Raw genomic sequence first — 12,181 nt, forward strand, 5'->3', positions numbered from 1 at the left:
AACTAAAAACAAAAGAAGGAAAATAACAAACAATGTGCTTTTCACCAGAATTATTCTGTTTATATGTAAATGTTTGCTGCGGCCAGGCGACCTGTCCAGGGGTCGTACCCCACCTCTCGCCTGCTAATTGCTGGGATAGGCTCCAGCTTCCCTGCAATTCCCAGCTGCACTAATCGGACTAGAAAATGGGTGGATGGATGTATATTAAACTCAAAATGACTTATCTAAACTTATGAATACACATGCAGCTGTTGAAAGTTGAAGTACTTACTATGTAACACACTGTTCTCTAACAAGGTGAACAACTACAAAAAACTGGTTCATGACTCAAACAGACATTAGCTTTTTCTTTTGTGGCATAACCACCAAAGTTATTACCTTTAGTTTTAGTAACTTTGGTGTGAAGGAATAACCACTGCATGGTTCAGTTGAACATGTCTGATGTAATATCAGTGTAGTGTGCAGTCTTCAAATTTTCTGTCATTTTTACCCCAAAGCAAAATACCTCTAACATTTTGTGAGAAGTGGATGTTGATGTAGTCATTTTCTATTTATGTATTTAAATATTTCTGGTGCTTTAGCAGAAAAAATGACAACGTTAGATTTTGATTTATTGACATGTGCCTGTGCTGCACAACTATAATCTTCACCTTGTTTGTTTGTGTATTAACATATCTAGAGAGTATCTGAATACGTATCTAAACTGGAGCCTATAACGTTGCAATCTTCCATGTAATCTGTTCAATCTTTTGTTTCTTGTTTTAAACAATTACTGACCGATTTAAATCACTGCTTTAACGGCTTAACTACCCTTGTAAAACTGCAGCATGTCTAAAGAGAAGTGCTGTCTTGAGGAAAAAAAACCTCTTTTTCTTTTACTCAGAGCTTCGCAGCTCACACAAACATAAATATAAATCAAATGCATTAAAAGAGCCAAAGAAAATCTAACTTTAAAAAAATAAATACATAATACATACATATGTAAAACACAAGGTCAGTTTCTTTCCCACATACAGATCACTTTTTATATTTGTTAGTTATACTGTAGGGAGGCTCCTGCAGTCTCTCTTTTGATTCCAAGCCAAGGAGAGAAAAGTAAAAGCAAAAAAAACGAGGGGGAGGGAAACAAATGGCACTAATGATAGACGAGCAGAGAAAGGCAGAGAGAGAGAAATAAAGGGCCGGGATGAGAGGAGGAGAAAAAGAGCTGGATAGATGCTGATAAAGAGAGATGGGTATGGGGAGAGTGTGCCCTCCTTGTGGCTGCTGCAGTGCTGTGCAGGGGAGCCGATTCATCACAACCAAACAAACTCCGGAGAGCAAGAGAAGCAGAGAGAGAGGAGGGAAAGATGGAACGAATACACTGGCGTCAGCATACAGTCTGTCATCCACTGCCTCATCTTTCCCTCACTTCTAGCTCTCTCCTTAACACACTCACAAAGTGCAGACCTGTACTTTTAAGGTCGTCACGCATTCTGGCTTCGCGCACTTGTCGTTTGCTTACATGTATACCTGCAACTGTTTGTCCTCTGAAAGTGTGTGGCGTCCACTGAGTTTGTTCTGCAGATCTCAGTCAAAGCCTGAGTCGCATTGTTGTGTCAATATTATCTTTCACCATGCTGATTTAATGCACTAAGTGCTTTTTTTCCCCCCACTTCTAACTTTGGACAAAAGAGGAGAAAGGCGGAGGACTTTACCTCGCTTCTCCACCGCTTTTCATGTGTTCGCTTTAATATCTTTGAGGTTTGTGCTGCTATTTTCCTGCCTGTCTCTCCTGCAGTACTTCTGCCTCTCATTTATTGCCGAAAATTTACAAAGCAAGAGAGCGCGCTCAGTGGGAGGTGTTGGGAAAAACAATTAGCTGAAAATGGCTGAAAGCCAAACTGAGCTGCAGACTTTAGTGCTGATTCTCAGCAACCATTTTAAATTACAGGAAGTCATTTGATTCTGTGATATATTTTTTTTAAGGTAATACAAAACTTGCATGAGCATCTTGTTTTGCTGCTCTAAGGAGATGAATTATAATCTCTCAGATCTGTAATTCTGTGGAATTAATAACATCAAATCTTTAATTTCTCTGGTTTACTGTAATGCGGGCACCTGGGTCTGCAGTGTATTTTCTCCTATGTGGAAATTAGATTAATCAAGACCAATAAAAAAACAAAAAAGCTCTGCACAAGAGCAGTGGAATGAGGCTGAGGTTGCCATGGCAATACCTGGTACCACGCAGTGTAAGGTAACTGACAGGTTCCTCGCCGCAAGCTGTAACTTGTCTGTTTTAGCTCAGCTGCAAACCAGAAATATTGCAAAGCATCTTCATCACTTTAAGTCCAACAATGGAAGCTTTCTTTGGTCGTTTTTATCTTGTGCTGTGATCTCAGTCCTGCTGTTCCTGCTTTAGATGGCGTTCAAACAGCCTGTTTCCTTTATTTATTCATCTTAACTTTCAAAGAAACACAGCACGTGGCCGTAACTTTCCTTCCAAACTGTGTCATCCTTCTTGCTTTTTTTCTTCTTGCGGTGAACCTGCAAAAAAATAACCTGAATGGATGTGACGTTACCATGGCAACCCTGGGATGTCATGTCATCAAAGCAAAGCCTTTATTCAAGCAAGAGTACTAATCAGCAGCAATTTTTGGAAAATCCTCCAGGCAGTTATTTTAAGTCTCGATAAAGGAGGGAAGGTGCAGTTTTAGTTGATCACATTCAGAGAATCACCTGTCAAACCTTTAAAAGCCAAAAGCCGACTTTAACCCAGAAATAATCTCCATGGATATCGGAGTCATTTACAGTTCAGTGCAGTGCTGTGACTAAAGTGGATGATAAGCAAATCTCACCCTCCCAAAAATAATCAGTGCATCATTCTCACCTTTGAATCGCTTGTTTACTGTCATTTCGAGGTCTTTAATGTGACATCACTCAGTTAAAACTGTTGTGACCTTCATTTGTGTTTTTAAACTAGATCACTTTAATATCACAACTGGATATGTTTCCTGACTTGCCAAATGATCAGTGTTGTCAGAGACATAAAGAATACATTTTAGAAGCTAAAGCCTGACAATGTTTGTCATTCTTTTTCACTATCAAGGACCATGCCGTAGAAATATGCACTGGCTGGTTCAGTAAGAGATGTGAAGAAAGTTATGGGGATTTAAGGCAGCTTAAAACAATTCAAACCTGGAGAAGCAAATAAGGAACAGATGAATGAAACGGAAGAGGGACCAGAAAAAGTTGTGATGGGATAAAGGATGAGAGATGAAGAGGATGATGAGAAGATAGATGGAGGGAGAGGGGAAGATAAATGAAGGAGGAGGGGGAGGACAAGGGGATTGGGAGACATTTTAGAAGGGATAATGGATGAGAAATGAATGATGGTTTAATGTATGTATGTATGGATGGATGGATTTGAAGGAAAATATGGATGAACAGATAAGGGACAGAAGAAGGGATGAATGGATGAGTTAGGGAAGGATAGATAAGTAAGGAAGGATAGATGACGAGGAGGGAAGAAAATGGATGGGGGATGGATAAATGATGGTGGAAAGGTGCAAAGGATAAAAGTTGAAGGGGAAAGGGAAGAGGAAGACAGTGGAAGGATGAATGAATATGAATGTAGGAAGGTGAGAATGGATGGATGGATGGATGGATGAATGGGTGGGTGGATGGATGGATGGATGGATGGAACGGGAAAAAAATAAATGAGAAAGTGTGGATGAGGAGAGTGAGGGTGGGGTCAAGAGAAGAACAGAAATAGAGCTAAATGGGTGAAGCAGGTGATTGGACGAGTAGCTGAAGCATGACCTTGATCCTGAACATAATTTAACAGGTCGGCATCATGTTTAAAATGACTGGATTTAGTTCATTTATAAGCATATGGTTTCTTAATTCTTTCAGCCACTTTGCAAAGGAGATCACTGAGGAAAAAGAAGCATGACTTATCTGTACAAACAACCAAACCAGTCAGAATCCAGCTAAAACAAATGAAGTCTGTGACACACATGTTGAAAAAGTTATACTTGTAAGCCAGTGAAGTATAACTTAAATGCTTGTGGAATGATCAAACAGAATAAGGCAAAAAAAAAAATGTTTAACTGTTAAGTTTAGGTGGACAGTGAACAAGCAATGAACGCACACTTTGTTTTCCAGGTGTTGTGGCATCTTGACATCTTCCGCAGAAGCTTTCGACAGCTGACAACTCACAAGTGCATGGCGGACTCTTGCATCTTCTGCGCTTTAAAGGTAACAAAATCCCTGTTCTTCATTACATTTCAGAGGAAGATCTTCTGTTCTGTCACTTTTATCTGACAAATACAGTCCTCTGATCAGTAAGACCTCATTTTTCCTTCTTTCCTTTGACATGTGTCTCTTTAGTTACTTTCTTAGCACTTTTCTTAGCACAATGTCTTATTATAGAAGAACATTATTAAGTAAAACTTGATAATTAAAATGCAATAGAGATAACGCAAACAAGATAACATGCACACATCAAATGCAGTGTCTTAAAGTAGCTAATTTTGTAGTATAATGTGAAGTATTTAAAGTTATGTTGATGCTCATCATATGATTCAGTCACAAACTCTTGACAACAAGCTGCTGAGCTGATCCATTTCATTTGAATCATGTGTATTGGAGCAGAGAAACATCTAAAAGCTGCAGAATCTCTGCAAGCTGCTGCAAACCAATACAAGCCAAAGCATTTGTGTAGCTGTGCGCAGTGGTGGGAGGGAGCTATGCCTCTCCTCCTAAACGCAGCAGGAGGGAATCCTGCAGCTCGTTACTTGAAATGACTCAATAATTTACTTACTTGCACCGGAATAGGAGAAACAGAAGAGTGTGTCCACACAAAATGAGCAAATAAAGCAGGCTGCATTTGTATATTTCCAACAATAAAGACAGAACTATCACACATTACGACATACGCGTTCACATTGACATCAGATTCAGATAAAGAAGCTTGGATTATGTGAAGTTATCTTGTACTTTAGGGGGGAAAAATGTGTATGTTGACATTCAGATCCAGATTTCTAAATGCAACAAACAACTTGCAGTAATACGGCACAGCTGGTCAGAAACAGGAACTATGCTGGCAGATCAACTGTGTCACTTCAGTGTGAGGTTTCACACTTCAATCCATTCAAAATACCTACAAGTTTTTCCCATTTGTTCTTTTTCAATCGCTTCCCGTCTCCATTATTGCTTACCTTTTTGTGCTGCAGCTTCTTTTGCCAGAGGGGAAGGGTTTTGGGGGTTTTAATGACATATGATATAAAACAGAATGCAATAATTCAAAACTTTTTTTACGCAACCTGTTGACTGAAACGAAGACATTTTAAGGATTTTTTTTTCATGATTCCTCTTGAGTTTCATTAAATCTTACGCTCAAGGGCTGCAGTCCTGGAGTCCTGCAAGTTTTTGTTGTTTCTTTACTCCAACACACCTGATTCAAATCAAGCGTCTCTGACAACCTATCATGTTCGACACAGCGACTCATTAATTTGAGTTAGGAACCAATGATGACCAATGATGATATATGATAGCTGCTGAATAGTGTTTGTTTTTTTTGTTTTTTTTCATAATGCACCAAAGGATTTTGGGGACTGCTTGTTTGGACTTTGAACAGGCCAGTTTTAGAGGAAACATGCAAAACTCTCCCTGAAAACGAACACCAACCTTTATACATTGCTCATCATTATCAGTACTGACAATTATGTGGGACCAAAGCATGCAGAAAAACCTTCCTGTTTTTAATTACATACTGTTTGAGGGTCTCAGCAATGACAGCCATTGTGGACCAGTTTCACCTCAGAATAATTTCTGTCCAAAGCACGAAAACCATATTGGTGTCGTAATGAGTCGGGCAGTATTCACTACCTGATGTCTAAGCCAGTTATGCAAATTTTTATGTTCTAAACCAAAACAGCAAATTCTGTCATTTTCAGTCCCAGTCATGTATTTAAGCTTGAATAGGTATAAAGTATAAAAGTACTTTGGAGAATGTTGATCAGATGACTATATAAAAACATTTGAACTCTTACAACTCTTACATTTACCATCTGGGGAATGGTGACAGGGATTAGGAGTTTTCAGTCCCAGACACAGCCGAATGCTCGTCCATCTTCATTCAGAACATGGTTTGTTTCTGATGGTGAAGGAGGAGTTCAGATTTGTTGGTACTGATGCTTTTAACCAGTGGATGGGACGTGAACTCTGTGTTCATGGACAGTTATGTGACTGAACATGAATTGATGCTACTGACCTCCTTAGAAATATTTTGGTGGATGTTAAAGGTGGGAAACAGGAATGTTGTGTGCTACGTGGTCTGGAGAGGAGATGTTGGTCATTTAGTATTGATTTGCATCCTTGTCCCGAGCATACAGGGTTTTCTTCAGATCATGCTTTTTACAATGAAATCTTTATCTGATCTGTGAAAGTCTGAAGCTGAGTAGTGAGCTTGTCCTACATCTTGGTTTATGAAAAGGATTCAACTTTGTTTGGTTGCGGTTTTGGGTCAAAGTCATGTGACCAGTTTATATATATATATATATATATATATATATATATATATATATATATATATATATATATATATATATATATATATATATATATATATATATATATATATATATGTATACACAAAGATGCTTACTGCGAGCTGTAAAAAACAGAAAGGCGCTGGAATTTACCCTGCAGAGCTTAATACAAGTTGCTATCTAAACCATTAAGGATGTGACAAGACATTTTGCATTTGCATGTAATTAGACATATACAAGCATGATGCAGTGCACTGTGACTTCCTAAAGCGTAGAAGGCTGCGTGCTTCTACCGTTATTACCATAATTAGTCACAGTCAGAAAGGTGTTTCACTTTTCTTTGCATATTCCTTCAAATTCTTTTGTCAGTCTTTCTCATCACTTTCCCCTCCTTGATCAAATGATCAAACCTCCCCAAATATGCTTTACCTAATCTCACATAGCCGCCGTGCAAACTTCAGCAGACCCTGCCGATGAGTGCTCAGAAATGGCGTGCACTTTTTATAGCAGCGTTACAGGTTGGATCACTGTTGTGTTCTAGCTGCAGTGGAAGATGAAAATCTGTTGCATCATGAAACCCTCCTAATGAACGAGCTTTTTGTAGCCCCGCTCCGGCCATTTGTTGCCAATGATGACGAATATACATCTTGGTGTAGGGAGGCGTTGTGCGTCATGTGCCTTGATGTAGTAAAGTGTGTGTGTAGCAGTGTTGATGTGTGTGTTCCACATGCTGCTCTGTCTCCAGCGCTCCTCTGTAATTAATTGGCTGACTGAAAGCGCTGAGACAGCACTACCCACGCTGGGATGCTACACTCACACACACATGAGTGCTCACACAGTGAAAACACACAAATCTTTCTGGCATGTCAGGCAGCTCCATGAGATGTTTCACATGTACACACACACACACACACACACACACACATACATGATTGTAAGTATTTGAGTCATCTGTGGGTGTAGAAATCAAAGGTTCTATCACAACGTTGAGCGTTCAGATTTTCCCGTCGGTTTTCATTAACCGTCCTGCCAATGAACAGATGTAATGTTGTTCTTCCAATCCGCTTGGAGCTGCACTCCCTGCAGCACTGGAGATTAAATGAGCAGGACACACACCAAATGGACTTTAATGGTGTGTTAAATCTCCTAACAACCGTTTTAGAGAACAAACACATAAAGGATTATTATGTTATTATTATTATTATTATTATTGTTATTATTTGGCTGGAATTGGGTCTGAATTAAGACACCTGTCATTGTTGTAAACAGAGGCGGCTCGCGACGATCCCTCTAGAAATCACTGCAACAATTTATCTCTCTCTGCAACAAAACCCTTTTACACATGCACACAACTTAGTTGCAGATACCAGAACACACACACACACACACACACACACACACACACTGCAATGAAACAGGAAAAGAACAAAAGAGGAGAAAATGGGAGAAAAAGGAAGCAGAAAGATGAATGAATGTGGGAGTTGGTGCTGATTGCTCCTGTCATCACACACACAAATACACAAACGCACACACCTCCGTCTCTTACTCACTCCGCCTCGTCCCTTCCTGTTCTCCTCCCCCGCCCTCCTCCTCCTCCTCCTCTTCCTCCTCACCTTCCTCCCTCCCTCTCTCTGTAGGGTATATTCCCCCTCCATTCTCCTTGGCGCATTGCTGCAGTCAGCACAGCCACCATATCACACACACACTCTCACACACTCACACACACCCTATTGCTCACACTTTTTCTTTTTTCCTCTTCTCTCATTCTCTGTTTCTCTTTCACACACACACACATACACACTCCTCTTCGTCAGCACGACTGCATTACCTTGTCCACTGCCAACTCTCAGCTTGGACACGCTCAAGTTTTTCGCACCGTTATGATCACAGATATGACAGTAAACTTCCAACAAAATGCCCCCTCAGTCTGAGAAGTAATTGATAATGAAAGTTAGACGATAATTTGTGATAAATTTCATGAAAATTGTCTCAGTACGTGTTTATCGACGGAGTTGGTCGTGATTTTAGATTCTTCCTCTTTGATAAAGGTTTAAATTTTTTCTGAAATATCTTTAGTTTGGTCAAAGCCAACAACTTAAGATGATTCTTATGATGTGGAAACATATGATATGAGTTACTGGTGAAGAATATGTGAAGATGAAAAATAGTACGGCTGTGAGGATACGCTTTTGTCCCGATTCGATTTGATTCCAATTTTTTGGGTGCCTATGTGATTTAAATTGCAATTCTCACAATTCTTCAATATTGCTGATTTTTGTAGATTAAAAACGAAACAAAAAAAAGTAAAAAAAACTTCTTTCCCGCTATTTTTCTTGATTTCAACTAGGAAAAAACAACACTGTAGCCAGACCATTATACCGCTGCTATATTGCCTAAGAAGAAAAGTAAAGATGACAAAATTTTTATAAGAGATTATATTTATTCATTAATTATTTTTTTTTAACAAAATTCGATTTTTCGATTCGATTTTCCAACCCCTAGCAAATATCATAAATGAAAAAATGATCAGTCTTGTTAAACAAAAAAAGCAATGTTAATACAAGGTTATAGATATTCCTTTGAAATGATGCAGCTGTAGTTTTAAACCTCTATGAAATCATAATACGATATGTGAGGATTTTCTCTCCAAAGGTCAGCTCTGATAAAGTAAAACAGAAAATGATGAGGGAGGTTTTAGTACGGACAGTTCCAACAAAGTCTCCTAAATGGTGACAGTTTGACACCATCTGATCTGGATGTTGCCCAGTTTGGGACTTTAAGTTTTAAAAGGATAAGCATGGGAAATTTACACAAAAGCTCAAGGATAAAATTTGATAGATTTTTTTTTTACATCTTAATGTAAAGAAAGAAAACTAAATAAAAGCATTATACAAATATCTGAACTAGTTTGAGCTCTTGTGTAACTTCCTCTAAACTTTAGTCATAACTTGTACTTAATTAGCATGTTAGTTCCTTTTTTTGTTTACAGTCATCATTAGGAGTATACTGATGGTGTAATTTCCAAAGCATATTAAAACTTTCACCCCCATCTGGGGTTCCTTTAACCAGCTGCTTAACATTCAGTTCTCTTGAGTTCATGATGTGATTGGGAAATGAAAGTTAACTGGAGAAATGGAGGTCATGTTGGGTTCTCTGAGACCAAGAAAACTTTTTATTAAACCTTTTCTTCCAAAGGATCACACAATTCCAAGCACATCAACAAATCTGCAACAAAATGGCTAAAGATGTTGTGATGACCCACTCAACCAGACTGTACTCATACGTAATATAAATATACAGAAGAAAAGTTCACCAATGTGGGTTTACTGGTTTTAAAGGTGTGGATGAAGCTATGGCGAGATTGGAAAGTTTCCTGACTGGTTCATCTGGGGTGTCTCATGCTTTAACACTAGAATTACCAGGATTTCCAGATTCCCCTGCAGTCCTCCCCTTTCTCTATCATAGTTAGAGGTAGGGTTTGTTGAGGAGGGAGGAGGTTACTTTCAGGATGTTGGTGACCCGCACTCAGACGTTATTTCAGTGATCAGAAGAGGGAAAAGATGGGGTCAAGATGGGTTAAAGGGTGAGAGATGAAAAGAATGTGGGAAGTATGGATGAAGGACATGGAAGAAGGGGGAGGAAGGATACATTGATGGAGAGAAAGTTTTGAAGGATGGTGGATGGAGGGAAGGGGAGCGGATGAATGGGTGAGGGAGGGAAAGAGGGAGGTTGGATGGGGTAGAGATGGGAGACAGGATGAATGATTGTAAGAGGGTGAGGATGGATGAATTAACAATGGATACAGGGATGGATAGCATTGGGGGGGGGGGGGGGGGGGGTGTGGTTGGGGTGCGGTTAGACAGCTGTTTGGGAGCAGACAGCTAAGCTAAGCTTTTCCACAAGCTTAGCTTGGAGTGGAGTGAATTCCTCCACAGCAAAGAAATCATACAGAAAAGGAGGTTATGTTCCATCCATCCATTTTCTAAACCGCTTAATCCAATGCAGGGTCGCGGGGAAGCTGGAGCCTATCCCAGCTGGCTTTGGGCGACAGGCAGGGTACACCCTGGACAGCTTGCCAGTCCATCGCAGGGCGGAGGTTATGTTGTTGCTGCTAAAGACGGTTGTACAGGCAACCAGTCGCCGGGTGTCCTCAGCCTTTGCCTTATTTGGTTGTTCACTACATGACAGCAACTTGTAAGACGTCATGTTCTTACCTAGATTTCAGACATTGGGAAATTACGTCCCTGAATCTAAAATTTAAAATAAAAACAGGAAGGTTTTTTTTTTTTTTTTTTTTTTTTTGTTTTGTGGATTTCATTCATCTGAATTAAAAGAAACCGACATGGACACAAGTTGATGACAGGTGCATGTTGATGAACTGCAACTGTGTGGGAATATTTTTCACTTCTAAACTGAAGAAATGAAGCGCCTGCTGCTTTTCAGTCCAACCATCTCATCGGCGACTGAATTAAGGCTGTGACGGAAACCAGCAGCGCACCAACAGCTGCTCTGATACATCAGCCTGACTTAGGTTTAGTTTTGACCTGGGGAGTGTTAGTCTAAAATAGTTGCTTTTTTTTTTTTTTTTTATCCAACTGAGGATCCTTATCAACAAAAAAATTAGGTCGTTTTTATCCGTTGGCAATCTGGAGTAAGTCATCCGAGCTGTTATCGCTCCCTGCTTGGACGCTGCAATAATCTCCGTCAGAAGTTACTTTCACTGCTTCTGTTTGAATTAATCTTGTTCAAACATTTGAGTTTACACTTAATATGCTGTAGTTGTGCCTAAGATTTGCCAAGATTGGTCATTTCAACTCATTTAACACTAAGCTATTACTTATTCATACATAAAAAAGGGCTTCCTAAAAGGAACGAGTGTTGTACAGTACCATTTAAAAGTCTGGACACACTCTCCCATTGGGTTTTGTTGGGAAAAAAGTGTCCAAAAGGTGTGTAATTATCACTAATGACTTAGCAAAAACTAATTTTTAAATAGTATGTTTAGGCCCTTAATTACTCATGTCTTGTTGCAACACACATAATTTGTTCCCATTTCTTAAGTTGACAGTTTGACAGATCTGCTCATACCAGCACACCAGCAAAAAAAAGCACATGGCTGAACAGTAAATGTGATGTGATGTCTTCCAGAAACAGGAAGAAATCCAGCAAAATGCTTAAACAAGACCTGAAAAAAATGCATCTTGACCTGTAAAGTGTCAGGATCTCATCTTAACTGAACCAGTGCGAGGTCATCTTAAAAGAGAAAAAAACAAGAGGCATGCAACCGTGCCAGTGGTAATTTCTAAAGAAACGAGGGGATTGTTCAGGAGATTTGCATCACTTGCCTTTCTTTATTGATTGTGATAAAGTTAGAGCCTTAACAAGCCAATTAAAGCCAAAGGCCTTGGAGAAAGTTATCTGCTCACTCAGATCTCTTGGGGTGAGCTATAATTTTAATGCAGAATTTCTTGTAAAATATGAACACATCAGTCTACACCACAGCTAAAAGTGAAACTTCCTCTTTCAGTCACTTTTTGGTCAAAATTTCACAATCTATTTAAAAGTGACAGCTGAAAAATATTCACTAAATTCTAGTAAAGATATCACAAACCTTTCCTTTCAGCATCCAAATATTTGATGTATCTAAT

The 12,181-nt window shown here is 39.3% G+C and overlaps 1 protein-coding gene across 1 annotated transcript in view; it reads left to right on the top strand.

Moving 5' to 3' along the window:
• The window catches only part of usp54b (ubiquitin specific peptidase 54b), a gene marked incomplete at its 3' end in the record, with an annotated part of 69,631 nt that overhangs the window by 18,130 nt on the left and 39,320 nt on the right, over positions 1 to 12,181 (top strand). The window contains exon 3 of the mRNA XM_079261192.1: positions 4,147 to 4,239. Within this exon, the coding sequence (XP_079117318.1) occupies positions 4,147 to 4,239 (93 nt within the window). The remainder of the gene's footprint in view (positions 1 to 4,146; positions 4,240 to 12,181) is intronic.

This window comes from Telmatherina bonti, assembly GCF_933228915.1.
Source record: "Telmatherina bonti genome assembly, chromosome: 21".
Lineage (NCBI taxonomy): Eukaryota > Metazoa > Chordata > Actinopteri > Atheriniformes > Telmatherinidae > Telmatherina > Telmatherina bonti.